At 41.2% G+C, this 27,437-nt stretch overlaps 1 protein-coding gene across 1 annotated transcript in view; it reads right to left on the bottom strand.

The window, feature by feature from the left end:
* The window catches only part of dgkb (diacylglycerol kinase, beta), a 677,279-nt gene that overhangs the window by 509,790 nt on the left and 140,052 nt on the right, over positions 1-27,437 (bottom strand). The window contains exons 6-7 of the mRNA XM_080216552.1: positions 17,587-17,636; positions 5,305-5,379 (exon numbers count right to left, since the gene is read on the bottom strand). Coding sequence (XP_080072678.1) covers positions 5,305-5,379; positions 17,587-17,636 — 125 coding nt within the window. The remainder of the gene's footprint in view (positions 1-5,304; positions 5,380-17,586; positions 17,637-27,437) is intronic.

The following is a 27,437-nucleotide window of genomic DNA, read 5'->3' as shown; positions in this document are numbered from 1 at the left end:
TGCTTCATCAAATTTCTTCCTTCATATAAAGTCAGAAGTAGGGATGTTTGTTGATGACTGCACAATGTTCAGAACCATTTACGACTTCTCAGATGCTGAAGCAGTCCATGTACAAATGCAGTAAGACCTGGACAATTCCGAGACTTAAGCTGATAAGTGGCAAGTAACATTCGCGCCACACAATGACCATCTTCAACAAGAGAGAATCTAACCATTGCCCCTTGACATTCCATTGACCAGAAATGGAACTGGACTAACCATACAAATACTGTGGCCACAAGAGCAGGTCAGAGACTAGGGCCAAACTTCACACCGCTCCCCCCTCAACATTCCCTCAAGTGAGGGAAGCAAAATAAATGTAGTATTAGTGAGGGATAGTATATTCAGAGGGATTGACACTGTTCTCTGCAGCAAAGAACGTGGGTCCAGATTGCTGTATGGCCTGACTGGGGCCAGGGCTTGGGACTGAAGAGCAACTTGCTGTGGGAGGTGGAAGATCCAGTTGTTATGATCTGTGTGTGTACTAATGACATAGGCAGGACAAAGAAGAAAGTCCTGTATAGTCAATATGACGACTGAGGCATTGAATCAAGAAGCAGAACCTCAAAGTACTCATAAGTACAGTTTCATAGCCAATTACAGAGACATGGTTGCAGAACAACATGGATTAGGACCTGAATATTGAAGGATACAGGATATTTCAGAGTGCACAGAACAGATCCGAGTACAAAAATGTCCATGGGCCCAATGTCCATGGTGAATTAGAAAGGTTAAAGATAGTACCAAACTTAAAGAACAGGCATATAATTGTGCAAACAAACACAGGTGGCAGGTCAGAAGAATGGACTGAATGAAAGAACAGCAAATAATGATTAAAAGATTAATAAGGAAGGAAAAATGAGAGTTTGAGAGAAATGAGGGAGTATGAGAAAACATAGTAAGAGTTTTAAAAAAAGTGAGCGTTCTAGAGAATTGGTAATGGGAACAAGGAGATGGCAGATTAATTGAACAGGTATTTTGAATCAGTTTTCACTATTGAGGATACAAGTAACATCATAGGAGCGGTTATAAACCAGGAAACGGAAGGAGACAGGAACACAGGAAAGTTAGTCACCAGAAAAGTGGTACTTGGTAAATCATTGGATCTGTGGGCTAACAACAGCATGGGTCCTGAAGTGTGTAGTGAGGTAGTTGATGGATTTTAATTTTACAAATAGGAGAGTCCTATTAGAATGGAAGATTGTAAATGCAAGTCCATTATTCAAAAAGAGAGACAGAAAGTGGGAAGTTACAGTTTAGTTAGCTTAACATCTGTGGTAGGGAATATATTAGAAACTAATAAGAAGTTATTGCTGGGCACTTGGGTAAACTCAAGGTGAGCAGGCAGAGTCAACATGGTTTTATGAAAGGGGAATCATGCTTAACCAACCTACTGATATTCCTTGAGAAAGTAACATGTGCTGTAGATAATAGGGAGCTGGGGTATTCACTGTACTTAGATTTTGAGAAGGCATTTAATAAAGTGCAACATGAAAAGTTATTGTGGAAAATAAAAGCTCATGTTATAGGGGCTAACATTCTGACATGGAAAGATTGGCTAACAGGAAACAGAGAGTAAGCACAAATTGGCCTTTTTCAGGAAGGCAGCACATAATGAGTGGTGTGCCACAGGGATCAATTGCTTACAATTTATAAAAGTGACTTGGATGAAAGGTTTGAAGGGACGGTTACCAAATTTACTGATCACACAAAGATCGGTAGGAAAGTAAGTTGTGTAGAGGACATCAGGAGGCTGCAAAAAGATAAAGCTAGTTTAAGTGAATGAGCAAAGATCTGGAGCTTAATGTGAGAAAATGTAAAAGTACCATTTGACAAGAAGCAAAACAAAAACATATTCTCTAAATGGTGAGAGATTACAAAGCTCTGAGATGCAGAGGGATCTGGCTATTTTAGTGCATGAATCATAAAAGGCTAGTAGAGCAGGTATAGCAAGTAGGGAGGCATGAGCAATGATTAGCAATATTGCCTCAGTGCCAGAGAGCATGGTTCGATTCCGACCTTGAGTGACTGTGTGTGTGAAGTTTGCACGTTCTCCCTGTGTCAAAGTTTGACAAAGTCCCTCACGGTAGGCTGGTAGAAAAGGTTAAGGCGCATGGGATACGAGGCCAGGTAGCTAGGTGGATTGAGAACTGGCTGGGAAATAGGAGACAGAGGGTAGTTGTGGAGGGTACCTTGTCGGGCTGGAGGCCAGTGACCAGTGGTGTGCCGCAGGGCTCGGTACTGGGACCTCTCCTCTTTGTAGTCTACATAAATGACTTAGAAGAGGGCGTAGGTGGTGTGATCAGCAAGTTTGCTGATGACACCAAGATGGCAGGGTTGGCGGGTACGGAACTGGATTGTCAGGTGATACAACAGGATATAGATAGGTTGGTGCAGTGGGCGGATAGGTGGCAGATGGCATTTAATCCTGACAAATGCGAGGTGATGCATTTTGGACGGAATAATGCAGAGAGGAGCTATGTGATAAAAGGTAGGCCGATTAGGAGTATAGACGTACAGAGGGACCTGGGAGTGCAGGTTCACAAATCCATGAAGGTTGCGTCACAAGTGGAGAACGTTGTTAGGAAGGCTTATGGGATGTTAGCCTTTATAGGAAGGGGCTTAGAGTATAAAAGCTGCCGTCTAATGCTTCAGTTATACAGAACGTTGGTTAGACCGCATTTGGAGTACTGCGTCCAGTTCTGGTCACCTTACTACCGGAAGGACGTGGAGTCTCTGGAAAGGGTGCAGAGGAGGTTTACCAGGATGTTGCCTGGCATGGGGGGACTGGGTTACGAGGAGAGATTGAAGAGACTGGGGTTATTCTCCTTGGAAAGACGGACATTGAGAGGGGACATGATAGAGGTATATAAGATACTGAAGGGAATAGATAGAGTTAATAGTGAGAGACTGCTCCCTAGATTGGGTACGAACACGAGAGGTCATCACTTAAGGGTGAGGGGGGGGGGGGGGGAGGTATAATTTGGAGGTAAGAAGAAGGTTCTTTACGCAGAGAGTTGTGGGGGTCTGGAATGCGCTACCGAGTAGGGTGGTGGAGGCAGGAACGTTGGACTCGTTTAAGATGCAGTTAGATAGGCACATGAGTGAAACGAGAATGGGGGGATATGGTATGGGCTACTAAATTAGGGTTAAACCTCGGGAGACACCGGAAGGGCAGGCTGTATGATTAATATTTTTTGTCTTTATTCCACAGGTGGAGGTCCACCTCGTGTCAAGCGAGGGGCATGCACACGGCGGGTCGTGCGTGGGCTGCTCTTGGAAGTCCAGGAGTGGCCTAGTACTTCATGTCGGTGTGTGTGCTTGATCCTGGACCGATAGACGGGCGCCACAACAGCTCGGTGACTAGCACTGCTAGCTGTGCAGATACATGGATTTGGGCCTGTGTCTGTGGGAGTTTGCGCATTCTCCCTGTGGTTGCGTGGGTTTCCTCCGGGCGCTCCGGTTTCCTCCCACACCCCAAAGATGTGCTCTTAGGCTAATCGGTTTCTACTAAATTGACACTATTTCTTCCCTGAATCTGACTGAGTAGGGTCCCATTCGTAGACATGCAGGGTAGAATAGGTGTAGGGTGATGCGGCGGCGCGGGCTCGTTGGGCCGAAAGGCCTGTTTCCCGTGCTGGGTTGTTCTTTGTTCTTTGTGTCTGTGTGAGTTTACCCCGGGTGCTCCCATTTCCTCCCACAGTCCAAATATGTGCATGCTAAATTGCCCTTTGGTGCCTCAAGATGTGCTGGTTCGGGAGATTAGTGGGGTAAATATGTTGGGTGGCGGAGATAGGGTGGGGATGGGCCTGAGTATGAGGCTCTGTCGGAGAGTTGGTGCAGACACAATGGGCTGAATGGCCTCCTCTGCACTGTAGGGGTTCTATGATTCCATGTTGAATTTACCATGAATTAAAGTTGTTATTCTTCTTGCATCTCCAATAAGGTGACAACTTAAACCAGCAGTTCGTATTTCATACTTGACATCCAATTCAACCCCCACATGTTGGAAGGATGTTTGGATGTTTCAAAGGTCAATTTACATGCTGCAATTTATGGTAACTGTTTGGCTGCGGGGATAATGACAGTCAAAAAAAAGACTCTAAAGTAGCTCAGATCATTCTTGGATAATTAAACTATTTCAGAAGTGGCACTGGTAAGATCTGGGTGTCAATTCGTTGCCATCTCTTTAGTCAGAATGTGGCAGAGATGAAACTAGAAATAGGATCAAAATACTGACCAAAAGTTACTAGTGACAAAGTATAGTGGTGTAATGTAATGGTTTTTTTTTCTGGTGATATCAGCAACTTACCACACCAACAATGAATGAGCCCCAATTTATTCACATTATATTGTTGTTACTTAATGACCTAAAGACATCAATGACATAACAATCTTGCTGCTATCACAACAATGGATCCATTCTTCATTGGAACAGGATCAAGTACCTCAATAGACAGAATTATTTATATTTCTGCTAATTACATAGAGTAGTACAGATGACTGGTAATAATTACAACAATTTAACTGAGGGAGATCAAATGACATTATGAAATAGAAAAGCAGATGTGTTACAACTGTAATCTGAACCCTGAGATTACTGCTCTGAAATCATTCTATTACTGGTTATTGTTTCTGATTTATGCGCTGCATTTTGCATGTGTGTGTAGGGGGTGGAGTTGGAAAGGTGGTCTTAAAGGTCACTGCATTGAGAACTGTTTTTTGTGACTGTATCAAGCAATCATGCCTCTAGTTCTTAACGGATGACTACATCTGATTAAGAACCATGACGTCAATTGGGTTTATTACAGTATTACTGTAAAACTCTTTTTCCAGATTGTGGTATATTTCATTCCTAAAAATATCTCACCAATGCTTCTGATGAAAAGCTATACTTCTGCCGATAGAATGTCTGGCTCATCAAGTATCAATATGTCATTAACTATTCCTCAGGGACATTGGATTGCTCAGAGTCTCAGCTTGTCTGAGCAAGTTACTGAATATTTTGATCCAACTTCATGCCTGAGCACTCATTACTTAAGATTAGTATTCAGGACTTTAGACCTCAATGTCAAGGACCAGTAACATCTACAAGGACAACAAACAGTGCTTTGTCTTAAAAAAAAAACTTAATTTCACAAAAACAGTGTCCTTTTGGAAATGAAAGCCCTTCAATTATTGATCCTTATGTTTTTAACATCGCCAAAACCAGTAAACCAGTGTTCTTACAGCACCACCAAGTGAGTGAGAGTTGAAACTACATACTGGCTTAAGTTCAGTCACATCCCATTGAAGATATTCAGCCACATGCATCATCTGACTGATGATCTGGTCAAGTTCCTGGAGGAGAGGGAAAGAACATTTTAATTTTTAAAAAAAGTGCAATCTATGTTTAGTGTGTGATTATCTTTTCACAAATGCTTCAACAGAATCTTGTATTAACATTTAAATATTCTTCTGCTCATATAACAGTGCTAAGAAACATCATAAATCACAGACGGTATCAGGTAAACATTTATAAAAATAGCAGTTACATGATATCATGCAGATTCGCATCCTATATTACTATTTTACCTAGATTGTCTCTTCTCGTTTAAACTCAACTTGCTCACAGCATCACGTTTTCAGTGAAACTACAGTCAGTATATAGTTTAAGATGAATAGAAGCCAAATGTATTATCAATGACTGGTTTGCTATTACAACTATACTGTCCTGAGCTTTCACATTCAAACCCACTCTCACTGTCCATCTGTGAGCTCCAACAATGATCCTAACAAGCTCAAGAAAAGCATCAGGGCCAACAGCCTGGATCATGAGAGTTTGGTAAAACAAGTGGCTGAACTTAACATCGCTCAGTGGTGGGCAAGAGCCTGACTTGCAAGTACACAGATCACCAGTTTCTGCCCTGCTTTTGGAAATGGTCGGATAATAAGCGTAACAGCCAATTAACAGCTACCCGGTGGGAAGCCAGCCAATGACATGCAGGATGGATGTGCAGGTCCCCCAACTGGTGATTGGAAAGTTGGACATCTAGGACAGAGAGGCAGGATGTGAACTGGAAGTCAATAATGGCCACTCATATTTGTGCTGAAGAATACAAATCCCATTGAATTAGAACTTAGTTTTAAATGTGGATGACTAACTGTCAGGACATTTGTCAGGGAAGAAAGGACATTTGAATGCAGCTGACCCATTCATTCCCTGATAAATAGCAAGTGTTCAGGGAGATATTCAAAATCAGCCCTTTAGTTCTCTTTGTCTCTGTGCAGATGGCCAAGGGATTGGAGCCACAAGCAGGTGAGGGACCCAGACTCAGACAATGCCAAGGTTTGACAATGGCTTTCTGTGAGTTCTCCTCCATGTTGTAAGTGATAGGCAAGAAGTCGTCAAGCCCATTGAAGGGAAGAGGCCATCTCCCAGCCAGACAAAAGTGGCCTGGACGGAGATTGGAACAAAAGTTAGCATCATGTTTTTAATGATACAGAGGCATCAATCACTTGTAAGGGATTGAGTAAAAATATTGTGGGTTAAATTATTTGGATTAGGCACAGGGGAACATGAATACATGGATAGAAAACTTGAAGATATCAGCAGCAGTGCTGTGTGCGCTGTGTCTGCTCACTGGCCAAAGTGAAACTAAGACTGGGTCACATGATGCACTTCCTTTCTAATGATGACATGCTGCAATTCATTGAAGGCACATTAGAACGGTAGGCAGCCTTGGGATCATTGAACCTTTTCCAGTAAAGTTCACTCAATGTCCTTCTGCTGCTGCTGCTGCTGTCTTCCTTTTGTAGCCCCAGGTTCAGCATGATTCACACCTTCTTGCCCTTATGGCCCATCTGACTCCAGCTAGCTGGCCTCCTCCTTCTCTCCCTCGCCAGAAGAGGTGCCTCCAGCAGAATGAATAATTCCAAGATCAGACTCTAATTACAGCACAAATAGTTATACGTTAATAAGTGTTCTTGCTTCTTACCCACTTCCATAAGGAAAAGACCTCATAGGGGCGGGTGGGGGGGTGCGGGTGGAGGAGAATTCTCTCCAAAAGAATTTCTAAGTGTCAAATTCGCATAAATAAAGGAGTAAATCATGCTTTTTTTTTCCAAGCGGGATTTTCAAATCTCCCACACTGTGCACTACAGAATGCACTAGCGTGAATTTCGCGAAAAATCAGGGGCCGGGCCTATGCCCACTGGAGGGGCCGGCAGCACAGCGCTGAGTGGGCCACTGCACACGCGCTGATCTGTCAACAACGAGATTGGCACATGTGCAGTAACCCCGCATTGCCAGCCTCCCAATCACTGGCCAGCTCAATCCAGCTGCCAGAGACACATGGAGGCTGTGGCACTCTGTGGGGAGACAGCAAAACAGCCTCCACCTGAGTCACCCGTCCCACTACAAAACCAGCACAGCAGAATGGGAGAATCTCCCCCTGATATTGGTACAAATTTTCAACACCAGCTAAGCTTCATAACTACAGCAGCAGACTTTTTTTTTATATAGTCAGCCAGAGTCCCACTTACAGTCTTTACATTCACTTTTTCAACTGTGCATGTGAGAAAACATACTTCCTATCAACTAAGTTTCCCACACACCCGCTACATTATGTTGTGGGCAATGTTTTATTCTAGTCAGTTGGCTTCCAAACAAGCTTAAAAGACTTGTTAATAATATATTTAAATATCGATGGGAGCCAATTTCAGTCTTCACTCACGTACCACATGATAGCAGACTGGCATGATGCTGTCAGATCTGCAAACCAGTTGCATGATGCTGGATTATACATATGTGCAGGGCTGCAGCAGTTCCTCTTTGTGATCGTACAAATTCTACAGTTCAGCCCAAGGACTATGCATGCATAAATCTGAACTCATTGCAACAGCCAAGATGCCTGGTCTTGAGGAACTCTGTGATGTTAATATAGTCCCTGTATTTGGAGTTTGGAAAGGGTGAGGAATCTAACTTCAGGCACAGCAGACTCTGAGAATGGGGACAGTTAATGCAGGACTGAGGGTATTGTGTTTGTGTGCAATATATGAAATAAGGTACATGAGCTTGGAGTGCAGATTGAAATTGGTGGGTACGAATTTGTGGGCAATACAGAGACATTGCTGCAAGGAGATCATGGCTGAGAGCTAAATATTCAAGGATATACATCCCATTGAAAAGACAGGCAGGTGGGCAGAGGGGGTAGGGTTGCCTTGTTAGTAAGAAATCAATAGCAAGAAGCAATATAGGGGCAGAAGATGTGAAAACTGTGTGTGTAGAGTTGAGAAACTGCAAAGGTAAAAAGACCTTGATGGGAGTTATATTTCAGGCCTCCAAGCAGTGGTCAGTATGTGGGGCACAAAATACACTAGGAAGTACAAAGGATGTGTAAGGAAGGCAAGGTTACAGTGATCATGGGGGACTTTAATGTGCAGGTGGACTGGAAAAATCAGGTTGGTGGTGGATCCCAAGAAAAGGAATTCATGGAATGTTTATAGGATGGCTTTTTGAAGCAGTTTATGGTGGAACCCACCAGAGAAAAGGCAATTCTGGATTTGGTAATGTATAATGAGGCAGACTTGAAAAGGGAACTTCAGGTGAGTGAACCCTTAGGAGGCAGTGACCATAATACTATAGAATTCACCCTGCAGTTTGAAAGGACGAAGGTGGAATCAGATGTAACAGTATTACAATTGAGTAAAGGTAACGACAGAGGCATGAAAGAGGAGCTGACCAGAGATTATTGGAAGAGGAGCCTAGCAGGAAAGACGGTGAAGCAGCAATGGCAGGCGTAGTTTCTGCAAATAATTCGGGAGACACAGCAGAATTTCATCCCAGGAAAGAAGCAGCATACTAAGGGGAGGTTGAGGCAACCATGGTTGACAAGTTAAATCAGGGACAACACAAAAACAAAAGTAAAAGCGTACAATGTGGCGAAAATTAGTGGGAAGCCTGAAGATTGGGAAAAAAATCAACAGAGGACAAGTAAAAAAGCAATAAGAGGGGAGATGATGAAGTATGAGGGTAAATTTGCCAGTAATATAACAGATGATTGCAAGAGTTTTAGTTATATAAAGGGTAAAAGAGAGACAAAAGTTGACATTGGACCATTAGAAAATTACAATAAAGTAGTAACAATGGGGAACAAAGAAATTGTGGAAGAACAAAATAGGTGCTTTGCGCAAGTCTTCACAGTGGAAGACACCAGTAACACACCAAACCATTCAAGAGAGTCTGGGGCAAAGGTGAGTGTGGTGGTCATTACAAAGGAGAAGATGCTAGGGAAGCTGAAAGGTCTGAAGGTGGATTAATCATCTGGACCAGATGGACTACACTCCAGAGTTCTAGGCGTGGCACAATGGTTAGCATTACTGCAGTGTCAGGAACATGAGTTCAATTCTGTCCTCGGGTTGACTGTCTGTGTGGAGTTTGCACATTCTCCATGTGTTTGGTTTCCTCTGAGTGCTCTGGTTTCCTCCCACAGTCCAAAGATGTGCAGGTTAGGTGGATTTGCCAAGCTAAGTTGCCCCTCAGCATCAGGGGATTAAAAGGGTAAATACATAGGGTTATGAAGATTGGGTATGGATGGGATTGCGGTTGGTGCAAACTCAATGGGCTGAATGGCCTCATTCTGAACTGTAGGGATTCTATGAAGGAGACAGCTGAAAAGATTGTGGAGGCATTAGCGGTGATCTTTCAGGAATCACTGGAGTCAGGGACAGTGCCAGAGGATTGGAAAATCACGAATGTAACACTCCTGTTTAAGGGAGAGAGGGAAGCAAAAGATGGGAAAGTACGGGCCTGTTAGCCTGACCTCAGTCATGGGTAAGATTTTAGAGCCCATTATTAAGGATAATATTTTGGAATACTTGAAAGTGCATGGTAAAACAGGGTGAAGTCAGCATGGTTTTGTCAAGGGGAGGTCATAGCTGACAAATCTATTAGAACTTTTTGAAGAGGTACCAAGCAGGTTAGACAAAAGAGAGCCAATGGATATTATCTATTTGGATTTCCAGAAATTCTTGACAAGATGCCGCACAAGAGGCTGCTGAATAAGATAAGGCCCATGGTGTTAGAGGTAAGGTGCTAGCATGGATAGAAGTTTGGCTGACTGACAAAAGGCAGAGAGTGGGGATAAAGGGGTCCTTTATAGGATGGCAGTTGGTGACTTGGAGTTCCGCAGGGGTCAGTGATAAGACTACAACTTTTCACTTTATACATCAATGATTTTGATGCAGGAACAGAGGGCCTTATGGCTGAGTTTGCAGATGATACAAAGATAGGTGGAGGGGCAGGTCATATTGAGGAAGGAGAATGGCTGCATAAGGACTAGGACAGATTAGGGGAGAGGGCAAAGTGGCAGATGGAATATAGAGTGAGAAAGTGTGAGGTTATGCGCTTTGGTAGGAAGAATAGAGCTGTAGACTATTTTCTAAATGGGGAGAGAAATCAGAAGCGCAAAGGAACTTGGAAGTCCTAGTTCAGGATTCTCTTCAGGTTAACGTGCAGGTCGAGTTGGTAGTTAGCAAGACAAATGCAATGTTAGCATTCATTTCGATGGGAAGAGAATAATTTGTCTCTCAATATCAACAAAACAAAGGAGATAGTTATCAACTTCAGGAAGCATAGTGGAGGATTTGCCCTTACCTACAACAATAGGGAGAAGTTGAAATGGTCGAGAACTTCACGTTTTCAGACGTCCAGTCCACGAACAACCTGTCCTGATCCCTCCATGCTGACACTATAGTTAAGACACTATAAGCATCAACGGCTATACTTTCACATAAGACTAAAGGAAATTTGGCAATGTCAGCTACAACTTGCACCAACATTTACAGATGCACCACAGAAAGTATTCTTTCTGGTTATATCATAGTTTGGTACGGCTCCAGATCTGTTCAAAACCACAAGAAACTACGAAGGGTCATGAACAAAATCCAGTCCATCACCCAAAACAGCCTCCCACCCACTGACACTGTCTACACTTCCCGCTGCCTCGGAAAAGCAGCCAGCATAATCAAGGACCCCTGAATTAGGGGTCACCCTAGGCATACTCCCTTTCACCTTCTTCTGTTGGGAAAAATCTGAGGATATGTCCCAATCAACTCAAGAACAGCTTCTTCCCTGCTGCCATCAGACTTTTGAACGGATCTACCTCGCATTAAGTTGATCTTTCTCTACCCCCTTGCTATGACTGTAACACCATATTCTGCAGTCTTTTTTCCCTTCTCTACGTATGTTATGTTTTGTCTGTATCGCACATAAGAAACCATATTTTTCACTGCATACTAATATGTGTGACAATAATAAATCAAATCAAAAATACAAAAGCAGGGTGTACTGCTAAGGCTTTAAAAGGCTCTGGTGAATCACATTTGGAATTTTGGGAGCAATTTTGGGCCCTGCGTCTAAGGTGGGATGTGCTAGCCTTGGAGAGGATCCAGTGGAGGTTCATGAGAACGATTGCAGGCATGTAAGGCTTGACATATGCAGAGCGTTTGAGGGCTGTACTCAATGGAGTTTAGAAGGATGAGGGGGAATTTCATTGAAACTTAGAATACGGAAAGGCCTGGATAGAGTGAACGTGGAGAAGATGTTTCCATTAGTAGGAGAGACTAGGATCCAAGGGCACAACCTCAGAGTAAAGTCAGCACGGTTACGTGAGGGGTAAATCCTGCCTCACAAATTTGATTGAATTCTTTGAGAAGATAACTAAGCGTGTAGACAAAGGTAGAGCAATTGATGTCATATATATGGATTTTAGTAAGGTGTTTGATAAGATTCCGCATGGTAGGCTCATGAAGAAAGTAAGGAGGTGTGGGATAGAAGGAAATTTGGCTAATTGGATAAGTAACTAGCTGTCTTAGAAGACAGAGGGTGGTGGTGGAAGGAAAGTTTTCTGACTAGAGCCCAGTTACCAGCGGTGTACCACAGGGATCAGTGCTGGGTCCTCTGCTATTTGCAATTTTTATCAATGACTTGGAAGAGGGGGCTGAAGGGTGGGTTAGAAAATTTGCTGATGACACTAAGATTGGTGGAGTAGTGGATGAAGTGGAGGGCTCTTGTAGGCTGCAAAGAGACATTGATAGAATGCTGAGCTCGGCAGAGAAGTGGCAGATGGAGTTTAACCCTAATAAGTGCGAGGTGATTCATTTTGGTAGGATACGCTTGAATGTGGCTTACAGGGTCAACGGCAGGGTTCTGAGGAATGTGGAGCAGAGGGATCTTGGGATTCATATCCACAGATCTCTGAAGGTTGCTATTGAAGTAGATAGAGCCGTGAAGAAGGTTTATAGTGTGTTAGCGTTTATTAACAGGGGGATTGAGTTGAAGAGCCATGGGGTTATGCTGCAACTATACCAGACCTTGTTGAGACCATATTTGGAATATTGTGCGCAGTTCTGGTCACCTCACTATAAGAAGGATATGGAAGCATTGGAGAGAGTGCAGAGGAGATCTACCAGAATGATGCCTGGTTTGAAGGGTAGTTCTTATGAGGAAAGGTTGAGGGAGCTGGGGCTTTTCTCTTTAGAGTGTAGGAGGATGAGAGGCAGCTTAATAGAGGTTTATAAGGTGATGAGGGGGATAGATAGGGTGGATGTTCAGAGGCTATTTCCTCGGGTGGATGTATCTGTTACTAGGGAGCATAACTATAAGGTTCATGGTGGGAATATAGGAGGGATATTCGAGGTAGATTCTTTACTCAGTGTGGTTGGGATGTGGAATGCACTGCCTGCTGTGATAACGGAGTTGAACACTTTAGCAACTTTCAAGCAGTTATTGGATAGGCACATGGAGCACACCAGAATGATAGGGAGTGAGATAGCTTGATCTTGGGTTTAGATGTAGCTTGTCACAACATCGCGGGCTGAAGGGCCTGTACTGTGCTGTTCTGTTCTATGTTTCTATGTTCTTTGGAGTTGGAGAAACAATGAACCTAAAGGGTCACTGAGTATAGGGAAAAGTACATACATAGGTGTTAATTCACATTCCCCCTTAAAAAGCACTGAACAGGCTTTTATTTCTCTTTCCATAAGTAATGTTTGGTGGACAGGTCCATTTCAAGATTTCATATCAGGAGAAGGCAACAAGATGACAGTTCAACTTGAGTGGTGGGAATGTGTGGCACATTCTTGTAGCAGCAACATGTAGGAATACTTCAGAAAAGGTGGCAGGAAGCGTCCATTGCTTTAAGCAGTTTTCAGTCAAAGTTCGCACTAATCACCCTCCTGGCATCATCAGTCCTGACCAGATCTTGTTTCATTCCTTTGTCCTCTTCCAGTAGGCCTCTTCAATCTGCCGTATGCATATTTCACATTTGATTACAAAATAATGTATGCAGAAAATGTTGTTGCCAGGACAATAGGTCAATTTCCTACCCATATGGACCTTAAGGTATGATAGTTGCTGGAGTATCCCTATAGTATCCTCCAAAACTTAATGTAGGGTTAGGGTAAGGATTGGTATATGGGCCTTCTTGTACCTATGCATTGCTGTTTTGTGGGGTTTCGAATGGGTTTGTGATTATGGTTGCAAAGGATAAACCTTAAGGTTCAAAAGGAGCATATTAGGAACATGAGCTAATGCAGGAACTGTGGAGTTCTGCAGAAAAAAAAACCCTCTTGGCAGAAAACAAAAGTGTAATAATTTAGTGGTCTAAAACCACCAAAAGATTTATGAAACATATGCTTTTCCATTCATGTGAATTCAGGGTGTTTGAGTCAATGATCATATCAGCTCCATCTATAAAATCTTGGGGCTTTGCCTGAACTACAAGACGGTAAACAGTAGAGCTCTATAAAAGTTACCCTATTATCTCAGCCCTCTATTCTCAACATTGGCTTTAATAACTTCCAAAACCTTCCCACCCTTAGATGATTTTTTCTTTTTTTTAAATCTCGTAATAATTACTTTGAAGTCTTTTTACATTATGACTGCAGTAAACTTTATATACAATCCAGTGAAGTTGAAAAAACTTGCATTAATATGCCACCTTTCATAGCTAATTAATTACTGTTTGAAGTGTTGTCCCTGTATCTTTGAAGACCATCACAGCAATCAAATTGCAAACAGCAAGATCACACTTCTGGATATGCTGGCAAGTTGTATGTTGATCATTTTGACAAATTAAGAGTTAATAATTAAACCTTCTATCTTGCAACAAATAGTTTTCCAATATAAACAAGATAGCTTTGGGCTGTTTCAGTACAGCGTTCTAGTATTCTGCTTTTGACAGAAGCAAAAAGGTGACTAAATTGAAACATATATGTTCTGGAGGGGTTTTTGACACAGCGGATGTGAAGAGAATGTTTTGTCTTGTGGAAGAATCAAGAACTCAGGGTCACTGTTTAAATGAGGAGTCACCCACTTAAGACATAGATGAGGAGAAATATTTTCGCCCAAAGGGTCATGACTCTTTGGAATTCTCTTCCTGAAAAGGTGGTGGAAGCAGTGTCTTTGAATATTTTGAAGGCAGTGTTGGATATATTCTGGGAAAGCAAGGAGGTGATGGGTTATCAGAGGTAGACAGGATGCAAATTTGAGGTCACCATCAGATCAGCAATTATCTTATTAAATGGCAAAGGCAACTCTTTACAACTACTTTCTCTGGTAATGCATTCTAGATTAGAAATGTAGAAACATAGGGAAACATAGAATCTAGAAGTGGGAGGAAGCCATTTGGCCCTTTGAGCCTGCTCCACCATTCATTTTGATCAGACTCATCACTGAATTCAATATCCTGATCCCCCTTCCCCCCTTATCCTTTGATCCCTTTGGCACCTAGAGCTGTATCTAATTTCTTCTTGAAATCAGACAATGTTTTGGCCTCAACTACATTCGGTGGTAGTGAATTCCACACATTCACCACCCTCTGGATGTAGAAATTTCTCATCTCAGTTCTAAAAGGTATACCCCTTATCCTCAAACTATGACCCCTAGTTCTGCACTCCCCCACAATTGGGAACATTCTTTCTGAATCAATCCTGTCAGGATTTTCTAAGTTTCTAGGAGAAGCCCCTCTCACTCTTCTAAAACCTCAGTGAATATAATCTTAATCAACTTAATCTCTCCTCATATGACAGATCTGCCATCCCAAAAATCAGCCTGGTAAACCTTTGCTGTACTCCCTCTATAGCAGGGACATCCTTCCTCAGATATAGACATCAAAACTCCAAGTGTGGCTTCACCAATGACCTATACAATTGCAGCAAAACATCCCTATCCCTATATTCAAATCCTCTCACTATGAAGGCCAATATTTCATTAGCTTTCTTTACTGCCTGCTGTACTTGCGTGCTTACTTTCAGTGACTGATGCACAAGGACTCCAAGATCTTGTTGAGTATCCATTTCTCTCAATTTACACTAATTCAAGTAATAATCTGTTTTCTTATTATTGCTAGAAGACCTAACATTAATGGGGCTAGCTAGCTTGTGTAAAAGTTGTATCTCCAAGTATGGAGAATCATTGCTAGCTGCCAGCACATGTAACAGAATAGGCTGTCTGTGTTAGTTGAAGATAATAAGCACTGAATCAGTCTTAGTTATATAGCAATATAGTTAACTATATATTTTAAGCAGGGACTATAGTAAAAGTTATGTATAATTGCTGCCAATGTATGATGTACTGCTGTTACAAGCTGGTACGTGCCTTTCCATCACTGGCAGAAACATAACTTGGAGTTATTGGTGTCTGCCCTCCACTTAATGCCACTATTATAATTTGACATTTTTCATTAGAAGGAATAACAAAAATAAAAATTTGTTTACCCCTATGCAACTTATTTCAATGAGTTATCACTTCCAAAAAGTATGTACATATAAACAAATTTAGAGAGAAAAAAATCAATATTTTTCACTTACATCCTGAAGGGGTTGTGCTGTACCTATGCTGTGAGTATTTGATGGGGGCAGTGTAGAGGTAGCTTTACTCTGTATCTAAGCCTGTGCTGCACCTGTGGGTTTCTTCCAAGTACTCCAGTTTCCTCCCACAGTCCAAAGGTGTGCAGGTTAGTTTAACTGGCCGTGCTAAATTGACCCTTAGTTTCTTGGAATGGGTCAGAGTCAGATGTTCCGCTGGAGAGTCAGTGCAGACACGATGGGCCAAATGGCCTGCCTCTGCATTGTAGTGATTCTATGATTATATGAAACCCATACTGTACCTGTCCTACAGTGTTTGATGGGAACACTGAAAAGGGAGTTTTGCTCTGTAATATACAGTAGTTAATGATGCAGGTTGGGTTATTGAGCACATGAAATATTGCTTATTAATATGTACCTTTAGCATTCACTGAACCGTACATACCAGATTACTTGAAGTTGTCTAAATTATTGGATGAAGAGAGCACAGATTGTGTGTGTTTCACTCCGTCATTCAATGCAACAAATGGATTGTTAAAGTTGTTTATGATCAAATCCAAATTTTCAAACTCAGTGCATCCTTCCTCTTCCTTCCAATTCTCATCTGCTCTCCTGAAATGGTGAACTCAAATGTCAGGAAAAGGGAGCTAGTAGTTCAGATGTTGGATGTGGGAGGAGAGGGTGAATGCAACCAAACTGCAGAGAGGTAGAATGGGATGTGTTAAGAAGGGTGAATGGAACTTACGAGGAAAGGTAAAGAGGGATATGCGAAAGGAGACAGGATGGGGCATCTGAAAGAAGAGAGGAACTTATGATTGTGAGAGTAATTTAATGTGAACCATTAAGGGAAGGTGAATTACACCAGTGGAGATGTGGAGGGGTGGGGGGGAATTTCCCTGCCACAGGAATTGCAGTGGGTAGGGGGCAGCCATGAAAAGGTCTGTAGATCTTGGGCAGGATTTTCCAGTTCTGGCACGAGATCTCACCCGTAATGTTACCCTGGAGGGTAGGGATAATCCAAACAGTGAAAGCAGAGCAATGCTGCCTCTAACATGCATGTGTTCTGCAGGCTGAACATACCTTAGTTAGTGACTTAAAATTTAAGCTGCAAGCTGATCAAAAATCAGTGCTGGGAGAAGTTTGTAGCCCACCCAGAACAAAAAAATACTTAGGAGGGGCTGTTGTTTATGTGGATAAGACCTCAAGAGTTTATGTCATCACATTACAACAGAGTGTGAAGGTGATGAGTACTGTTCATTCTGCTTGGAGGGGTTCTGGCATGTCACTGTAGGAGCTGGATGTGTTTTTCTTGTTCTTCATGAACTATCTTGGAAGTCACCTACAATTGGCGTCCTGCATCTTTCTTGGAAAGATACAAAATCAGCATGATCATTGGCTTGAGTCCCTTATTTATTAGTGTTGTTGAGAACTTCTTCACATCAGTATGAGCTGAGACAGTTTTAACCCAATTTATCATCCTGACCATTCAACTACCAGTGGAACTTGGAACAGAAAGTGACCAAATGCCTGCCCTAATTCATTGCATTATGATTTGGCAATGCATGCACAGTGGTGAAATATATGAATTGTTTTTAAGCAAAAACTTCACGCTACAACTTTACTTGTTACAGATAAGCAGACTTCAATAGTGTAACTACAGTAACATATAATGAATATAATTTCATAACCGGTCCTTACCGAACTATCTAATGACCCATTTCCATCAGTGTCATAAAGACGAAACATGACTAAAAGAAAGAAAAATAAAAAGTCATTTTTTTGCCAATGACACCTTATGTAGTATTATCACAAACCCTATTAAAAAGGGTACACACAGGCATGCTCTCTGTATAAATTATCCCCAGTGTCATCAACTTCCCACTTTTGTGAAATTTTTCTTTCTAGATTAACTCCTGTATGTACAGTCTCAAGAAGTTGGATATTAAACAAGTCTTTTAACAATTTTCACATGGCAACAGTTCCGATATAAAACAGATCCAAGTGTCAAAACAGAGACAGGAATAAATAAAAATAAAAGCAAAATACTGCGGATGCTGGAATCTGAAACAAAAAACAGAAAAATGCTGGTAATCTCAGCAGGTCTGAGCGCATCTGTGGACAGAGAGTAGAGCCACATTTTGAGTCTAGGTAACCCTTCGTCAGAGCCCACAATTTAATAATGTGAGAATTGGCTTTGTGATAAGTGCACAGACCTGGTTAGAGGAATGAGGATTCTTGTGTGGGTGATGAATTCAAGAGGGAAATCATGGTTTTCTCCATTCTTTATTTCAAAAAGTCAAGTAGTGACGGGCAACCTAGGCTACTGAATGGGCCGCACGAGTGGCCCTCTTCCATCTTAGTGGGCTGCAAGATTGAAATCAGGCCTGTCCACTAACCATGATCCCATGAATAAGATTAAATACATTTAATACATACCAAATGTTTCATAATAAGTAATAGAAAATGCTTAAATCATTTGTACATCAATAGCATCATCAACTTCAAATGGCAGAACCAAAATAAATGTTTACATATTGAATGCAAATAGAAGCAAAGCTCTGAGTAATATTGTGTGCAATCAGCACGCACCCCACTTCACTTGCCTTTGCTTCACTCACACTGGTAGAAAAAAACTACACAGACAGAAATCAGCCAAATGTGACAGCATTGTACATGGGCGATGGTAAACAAAATGTCTTGTGGGCCACACTCAGAAGTCCCCAAGCCACAGGTCACCCACCAGTGATTCAAAGCCTTCCTGATCAATGCATCCTGATTTATTACTTAGTTACTCTGCTAAACAACTTTGCCATTTTTGTTTGCATTGTTTCTCGCCAAGTTCTTGTCCCAGAAGTTGCAGGAATCTTTGGGATGGAGCAGGGTGAAGATTAGAGAAGAACAAACAGAACCTTGTACATAAATTTTTGACTTTTTTCAGTGACCACATTACAAAAAAAAAGAAAAATCTTCAATATAAGATAGTTCTAATAAGTTCAATGAGGGATTCAGAAGACACTTATTTACCCAGTGTAATTAGACTGTGGAACTTACTATTACATGGAGTAGTCAAATGCATCTGTGCTGTTTATCTCAATGGAAGCCAAGCAAATAAGGGGGAAAGGAATAAAAGGATATGATGAGATAATATGAAGTGGGAGAAAGCTTTGTGAAACACAAGCAATTGCGCTGAATGATCCTGTGCAATTTTCTACATTTGCCATTTTATGACAAGATGTGTGAGCTCCTGTTTCCATCCAAAAGTGACAATCTCAGTTCAGAAAAACAACACCAGTAAAACTGAATAGCCTGAGACTCTTTTGTCTTGAAGGAGGAAAACTGGGAGGTAAATTGTAAGGGATTTAAAAGAGTAAGTGTAGAGAACATGTTTCCACTTGTGGGAGAGTCCAAAGCTATGGGCCATAAATGTAAGATAGGGACTAATAACTTATACTGGAAATTTAAAGGAACCTTCTTACTCAGAAAAGTGAGAACATGGAGCTTGCTATCACTTGGATTGGTTGAAGCGAATAGTATTGATGTACTTAAAGGAAAATTAGAGCAGCACGTGATGGGAAAAGAACTAAAAAGGATATGTTGATAGAGTGATATGAAGTAAACAGAGAAGGAGGCGGCTTATGTGGAGCATAAACACCAGTACAAGTAGAATGTTTTTTTCTTTGCTGTAAAGTGTATGTAATTCTACAAATAATGTTAGTCCATATAATGATCATGAGAGGTCAAATTAATTCACGTGTGATTTCATCTTATTCCATGCTTCCAGATATTCTAAGCAAACAAGAGAAACTTCAAAAAAAAAGACTGTATACTTGTAGAAATTAAGAAAATGCATTTATAACAAACATCTATTTCATATTAATAGTATTTCATTGGCACTTTAGCACTATAAATTTTGATGGAAGCTTTTAAATTTCAAGTAGAATACATATTATAATATAATAATAATTAGAATATTTACTTTAAATTGTAGTACAAATGATGATGGTGTAGAATTTTATGGTAGTGATAAACTCCAAAATGTGCATATATTTATATTTCAATTCTGATATGTTCTTCTTTCATCATTAACCAAGCAGTTATGTGTTCTTTCAAGACTTTTTTTTACCTATTGAAATTTCAACCACATAACTATTAGATATTAAACAATTAACAGCAAAAGTACAATTTAAAGTGAGGCTGATTCACTTACATTCAGCAGAAGAAAGACTGGAGGATTAGTTAAACCATGCTGATGGAACTTGTGATGGAAGTTTCCATCACAAGTACCATTACAAAACAAATATTTCCATTGTTGTTCTGATGACTCTCTTCCGCCAGAATAATCTGGAATTATCCGATCATCTGCACCTGAAAGAATTGCTGTTGTATCCCTCTTTTTCAAACTTATATTTTGTCAAGTTAGAATAACATTCAAATAGGTGTAACACTTAAAGACAATGGGAACCATAAAGCTAGGGAAATACTTCATACATTTACATTGGTTTGGATTATTAACTATGATATTAATAGCTACATTTAAAAAGAAAAATAAGATGCAAATAGTACTTACTGGTAGTAAGCATTCTTTGTAATGATATTATAGAATCATTGAATCCCTACAGTGCAGAAGGAGGCCACTTGGCCCATCGAGTCCACAGCGACCACAATCACACCCAGGTCCCATCCTCACAACCCCATTTATTCTGCTAGTCCCCCTGACACTAAGGGGAAATTTAGTACGGCCAATCAACTTAACCCGCACATCTTTGTGGAGTGTGGGAGGAAACTGAAGGACCCGGAGGAAATCCACACAGACATGGCTAGAACATACAAACACCACACAGACAGTGACCCAAGCTTGGAATTGAACACAGGTCCCTGGCACTATGAGGGAGCAGTGCCAATCATTGTGCCACCATATCTTTTCAATAAAGAACTCAAGTGCTTTAAGAAAATATTTCAAAGTTATTGCAAGAATAGAACTTAGTGCAAAGTACTGCAATTGTGTTAAATAAATAGAATTTTAGCAGTTTCAGAATACAATGAAAGATTATAAAAGATGAGGATGAAACTAATGCTTTTGAATTTGTGCATAAAATGCATGATTTAATACCTGCAGAAAATATCATGTTGAAAGGCCCCATTATCTTCTTAAAGTATCTGATAAATCAATACATGAAGGGCCAACCAATTTCCTAAATTAGCTAATAAATTTTGATGCATATTTCTCAATTCAGCTCCAAATAACATCTGACAGATGGCGGCATAAAGAATACAACATCTTGAGCACCAGTCAAAAGGCTGGGAACAGCGACATTTGTATTGGAAGCTGATCCACTGCATCCTTTTTAATGCCAATCACCATCATAATCAATTTGCTGTCATTGTCAGACTGACCCACCTACACCAGAACAATGTGTGGCAATAAACAATTCCCAATATTGTAATGACAACAGACAGCGAGTTAACATACACAAGGCAATAAAATATCAGAGGATGAATGGGAATAACATAGAAAATCAAATCAAGGTGATTGTTTACACATACGTATGAAAATATCAGTGTTGAGTTCTTCCTTCACATTCAATCTGATTTTCTGCCAAGAGTTAATAATGTACCTGTATTAAATTTAAAAATACATCTCAGTGGGAATACTGTCTGCATTACTAGGCTTCACAGTATGGTATGGTTATTGATGATTCAGGGAGGGCACAACATAGAGCGACTACGATGTTGCATGAAATACTAATATGAGGAAAAACCATAACAACAGGTTTTAGTTTTGTTAGAGCATAGCAGGTTACGAGACAACATGGGTAAAGTGTTTAAAGTTGTAATTGGATGGGGCAGACTGGGTATAAGCAGATTTTTCCAATAGTTGAGGGGTCAGAGATGCACAATTAAGTGTACCGGATTCAGAACAGAGGACAAGAACTCTTTTTTTTCATTAAAAGGGCTGAGAGGCTGTGTAACTAATTTCTAGTGCAAGTGATAGAGGCAACTTCAACTTTCAAGAATAGATTGAATATAGATGAGGGGATGTGAAACAAAGTGGGTAAAACTGATTAAAGCTTTGAGCAAGCAATTAGTTTTAAATATGAAATGAAATGGCTGAACCAATTACTTGTTTTTGTGCTGTAATGTGTGAAACTAAGAAATGTAAGGAAATAAAATGCCTATTGGAGGTGCACGTGAATAAGGATGAGTTGAAATATGCTTTGAAACAACAGATTTTGCTTTTTCTACAACTATGCAAAGCCGTTGTACAGTTCAGATACTGCATCTTGCCCTAGGAAGAGTGAAACATGTATTCAGTTATCATAGATGTTAACCTACATGTCAATTAGTCAAACCAAGTTGGTCAAGGCAGCCTTGAGGAGGAGTTCATAGAACATATCCATGATAGTTTCCTTCAATAGTATGCAATGGAACCTATGAGGAAGCAAGCTATCCTAGATCTGTTCCTACGTAATGGAGACAGGAATAATTAATGACCTCACAGTTAGGGATCCTCATGGAAGGAGAGATCACAGTATGGTTGAACTTAAAATACAGTTGGGGTGTTGGAAGGTAAAACCTAATACCATATCTTGTGATTAAACAAAGGAGACCAAAATGAGGTGAGGGAAGAATTGACTAAGGTAGACTGGGAGCAAAGACTTTATGGTGGAACAATTGAGGCATTGTGGAGAACTTTCAAAGCAATTTTTCATAATATTCAGCAAAAGTATATACCAGTAATAAAGAAGGACTGTAAAAAAAAGGCATAACTACGGATATCTAAGGGAATAAAGGAGGGTATCAAATTGAATGAAAATGCATACAAAGTGGCAAAGATTAATGGGAAACTAGAGGACTGGGAAATCTTTAAAAGGTCAACAGAAAGCCATGAAAAAAGCTATAAAGAAAATTAAAATAGATTATGAGAGTAAAACAGCTCAGAATATAAAAAGATAGCAAAATGTTCTATAAATATATATAACGAGAAAGAGCGGCTAAAGTAAACGTTGGTCCTTTAGAGGATGAGAAGGGGGATTTAATAATAGGAAATGAGGAAATGGCTGAGGCAATGAACAGGTGTTTTGTGTTGGTCTTCACAGTGGAGGACACAAATAACATTTCAAAAATTGATAACAAGGGGGCTATGGTAGATGAAGATCTAAAAACGATCATCATCACTAAAGTAGTAGTGTTGAGCAAGCTAATGGGACTAATGGTAGACAAGTCTTCTGGCCCTGATGGACTGCATCCCAGAGTATTAAAAGATGGCGGGAGAAATAGCAAACACACTTGTGGTAATTTACTAAATTTGCTGGATTCTGGGGTAGTTCCAGCAGATTGGAAAACAGCAAATGTGATGGCACTGTTTAAAAAAAAAAAGACAAAATGCAGGTAACTATAGGCCAGTCAGCTGAACTTCTGTAGTAGGGAAACTGCTTGAATCTATCATCAAGGAAGAAATACCAAGACATCTGGATAGAAATTGTCCTATTGGGAAGACACAGCATTGATTCATGAAAGGCAGGTCATGTTTAACTAATCTACTGGAATTCTTTGAGGACATTACGAGTGCAGTGGACAATGGGGAACCTGTGGATGTGGTGTATCTAGATTTCCAAAAGATATTTGACAAGGTGCCGCACCAAAGACTGCTGCATGAGTTAAAGATGCATGGTGTTATGGTTAACGTATTAGCACGGATAGAGGATTGGTTAACCAACAGAAAGCAAGGACTTGAGTAAATGAGTGTTTTTCTGATTGGCGATTAGTGACAAGTTGGTGTGCCTCAGGGATCAGTGTAGGGACCACAATTGTTTACAATTTACATAGATGATTTGGAATTGGGGACTAAGTTCACTGATGACACAAAGATGAATGGAAGAGCAAAGTTCGCAGAGGACACAAAGTCTGCAAAGGGATATGGATAATTTAAGCGAGTGGGAAGGGTCTGGCAGATGGAGTACAATATTGGTAAATGCAACATTCTTCTGTGTAGTAGGACTTGGGTGTCCTTATGCATGAATTGTAAAAAGTTGGATTTTGTGTGATTTGAATTATCATTGTCTCTTGTATTAGATGCAGCAAGCAATTAAAGTGGCAAATGGAATTTTTAATTGCCTTGGAATAAAGAAGATTAATGGGTGATTTGTTGGAGTTCTGAGGATTTTGAAAGGAATTTACACAACACGTGGAGATAATGCTTTGATGGGGAGTCTAAGACAACAGGACATAGCCCGTGCGGAACATTGTGCAGTCATCAGCAAACATCCCTACTTCTGGCCTTATGCTGGAGGGTAGGTCATCAATGACGCAGTTGGGCCTAGGACTGAGGGTCCTGCAATGATGCTCTGGGACTGAAATGATTAATCTCCAACAACAAGAACCATCTTGCTTTGATTTAGGTATGACTTCAACAAGTGGAGGGCTTTCCCCCTGATTTCCATTGACTTCAATCTTCCTGGGGCTCCTTGATGCCACACTCAGTCTAATGCTGTCTTGAAATTGAGGGCAGCCACTCTCATCTCAAGAAAGATGATGGCCTCATGTTCAAATCAGTGGGCAAGTAATCCAGAGTGCACAGATTCAAATCTCAGCCCTACAGTGGGTGGAATTTAAATAATTTGCTTTTAAATCTTTAATTAAAAAGCTCACCTCAGTAACAGAATTGATTGAAATAAACCCCATCTGGTTCACAAGTGTCCTTTCAGGAAGGAAATCTGCCATCCTTACCTGGTCTGGCCTAGATGTAATTTCAGACCCAAAGCAATGTGGCTGACATTTAAATGGCCTAGCAAGTCACTCACTTGTATCAAGCCCCTATGAGACTGTTGGATACATGCATTAACAGCATGATGCTGAGACCTTTGCGGTGATGTCTTCATCCATGTGCAGCATCAACAGATTTTATGGCTGTCAAACAGCTAGTTGCCCACGGTTGTGGCTTCCAACCCATGAGGGAGAGTGCCCCCGACCTCCAGGAACTATCAGCCAGGGGCTGCAGTCAGTCATCAGGTAGGAGCAGTATGGAGGCTAGAGTTCAAAGTAACAGTGCAGCCACATTGGGGCAGGCAGATCTCTGTGATGACGTTGGCAGGGTAGGGAGTGGTGATCTAGAGGCTGCACTAGGGGGGTGGTGGGCTGAAGTGGGTGAGGTTGTCACTCTTACCAAGAGAGTCCTACACTGTTAGAGATGTTGCTTTTCAAGACTCTTTTTGCTTGCTGAGGTGGATGTAAAAGCTCCAATGGAACTATTTTGAAGAGGAGCTGGGGCACTCCTCTGGTGTCCTGGCCAATGTTTATTCCTCAATCAACACCACATTAAGAAATGGATTATCACATCTCTGTGGGGGTTTGCCGTGCACATGTTGGCTGCTGCACGTTTGCTACATTACAACAGCGACCACACTTCAAAAGTATTTCAGTGGCTGTAAAGTGCTTTAAGACATCCAATGGTCATGAAAAATGCTAAATAAATGCAAGTTTGAGAAGCACAAGCACATGCTGATGATTCGTTTGATGCACATTTAGTAATCGCATAGCATTCATTGTCTTTCCCCTGGGCCTCACTTCTCGAATTTCTGGGAGGAGTCAGTGGGTATATTTAAAGTGGGTACATCCCTGCCACTGAGTAACCAGTAATTCTGCTTTGAGATGTGAAGTGGTCAGGGAAGGTGGAATGTCACAGGATGAAAGTATTATGGCAGTTGCCCGGGAATCTTGTGCTTTAACATCTTTTTGTGGTTGCAGATCAACTTCACATTGATGAAGTCAGAGCCGCTGGAATTGACAAAGCTCCTGAGTAACCTGGTATCTCAACTGCCACATGATTGCAGCCCGTAACATCTGGTATCTGTAGAAAGCCAGTTACGAATGCAAAACCGATTCTGACTAGACATTATGACAAGGATGTTGACAAAATTGTCAACTCTGGCAAATAAGCCATCAGTCATCCATGGTTAGAGTTAGCAGTATGCACTTGTGGACAGCTAACTGGGTGCTCCTACAAAGGAGAGACCTAGAAGGGTAGTGACAAAGATGTTGAGGGTAGTTGTGACTTTGACAGCTACTGGTGAAGCATTGGCCATCAGATCCACTTGGCAATGAGTCCTGTTTCAACAGGTTACAAATGTCTGCCATCACCTAACACAACAGCCTGAACCTTCTGAGACACTGGTCATCCAACATGTTGAGAAAGTTTATCCACTGCCTGTGGATCTTGCACGGTGGGTATGGTCTCCTGCAAGGAAGCACCTCACTATTGATCCCCCCAACCTGTCCAATGGAGATAGATCTGTAACAGCCTGTTGGTGACACAGGTCCTCCTGTTTGCAGGTCACCTTCAACCTGATCTGAGTTCCCAAGTAACACAGCATAAACAACACCCATACTGATCCAATAGGCAAGTGTAGATGCCACTCCCAAAATGTATAAAATAACCTTTCAGCGCAAGTACTACAAACTTTCATACAAGTAAGAAAACAGCCTTGAGGTCTGTGTTTATTGGCATTTTTCCTCAATGTCTTCAGTCCCTTTGATTGACTCCTTTTGCTCTCCTTACTCTCAAGGCAAATTCCAGTAATAAGCTTTCTTCAACGGAGACCCATGGAGCCAAAGTTAAACTACAAAACTCAGATCAATGTGCCTGAAATTGACCTATAACACACTGAAATTGACAGTTGGCCTCTATCGAGGGTCTTTGCTCACTGGCAGCTTAACATACTGCAGGTGAACACATAAATCGGTGGGTTGAACCCAGCTTCCCAAAGTGTTCACATTCTAGCAGGATTTCACCCCACCTGTACCCAAATCCATGCCCATACCCATATTAAAATCCCAGAAGTGGCACAGTGGTTTGCACTGTTGCCTCATAGTGCCAAGGATCCGGGTTCAATTCCCAGCTTGGGTTACTGTCTGTGCATTCTCCATGTCTGCATGGGTTTCCTCCAGGTGCTCCGGTTTCCTCCCACCGTCCAAAAGATGTGCTGGTTAGGTGCATTGGCTGTGCTAAATTCTCCCCCCAGTGTATGCAAACAGGTGCCAGAATGTGGCAACTAGGGGATTTTCACAGTAACTTCATTGCAATATTAATGTAAGCCTACTTGTGACTATTAAATAAACTTTATTTCACTGTATTAAAACTAACTTATAAAGATTGACCACTACTGGTTGTGAGACAGTGCTGCAGCTGTAGCAGTAAACCTCCAGCAGGGGATGCTGTTTCTCTACTTTTCTTCTTTGGCAGCATAGTATAAACAGAAAAGACCACTTTCCTTCTTATGCATGTGCATTGAAATGGTGCTCACAAAAGAAATAAAACAGCACTAAATCACATCCAGATATAATTCAAGCTTTTTCCAAAATTCCAGGCACTTCTTAAGGTGAAAAGTCAATCTGAAAACCTGTTTCTGCAATGTGACTGGATTTACCGTGACAGCAGATAGGAACTGCATATTGTAAATGTACAACTCCAGCCCAGCACCAGAATTCCCTCCACTGGGCCATTTACAACACTCATACAAGAGCACGGATCAATCATTCCCCAACCTAACAGC

The sequence above is a fragment of the Carcharhinus amblyrhynchos genome, chromosome 2, assembly GCF_965287045.1.
Source record: "Carcharhinus amblyrhynchos chromosome 2, sCarAmb.v2.hapA, whole genome shotgun sequence".
NCBI lineage: Eukaryota > Metazoa > Chordata > Chondrichthyes > Carcharhiniformes > Carcharhinidae > Carcharhinus > Carcharhinus amblyrhynchos.
This window is presented reverse-complemented; position numbering and strand designations above follow the sequence as displayed.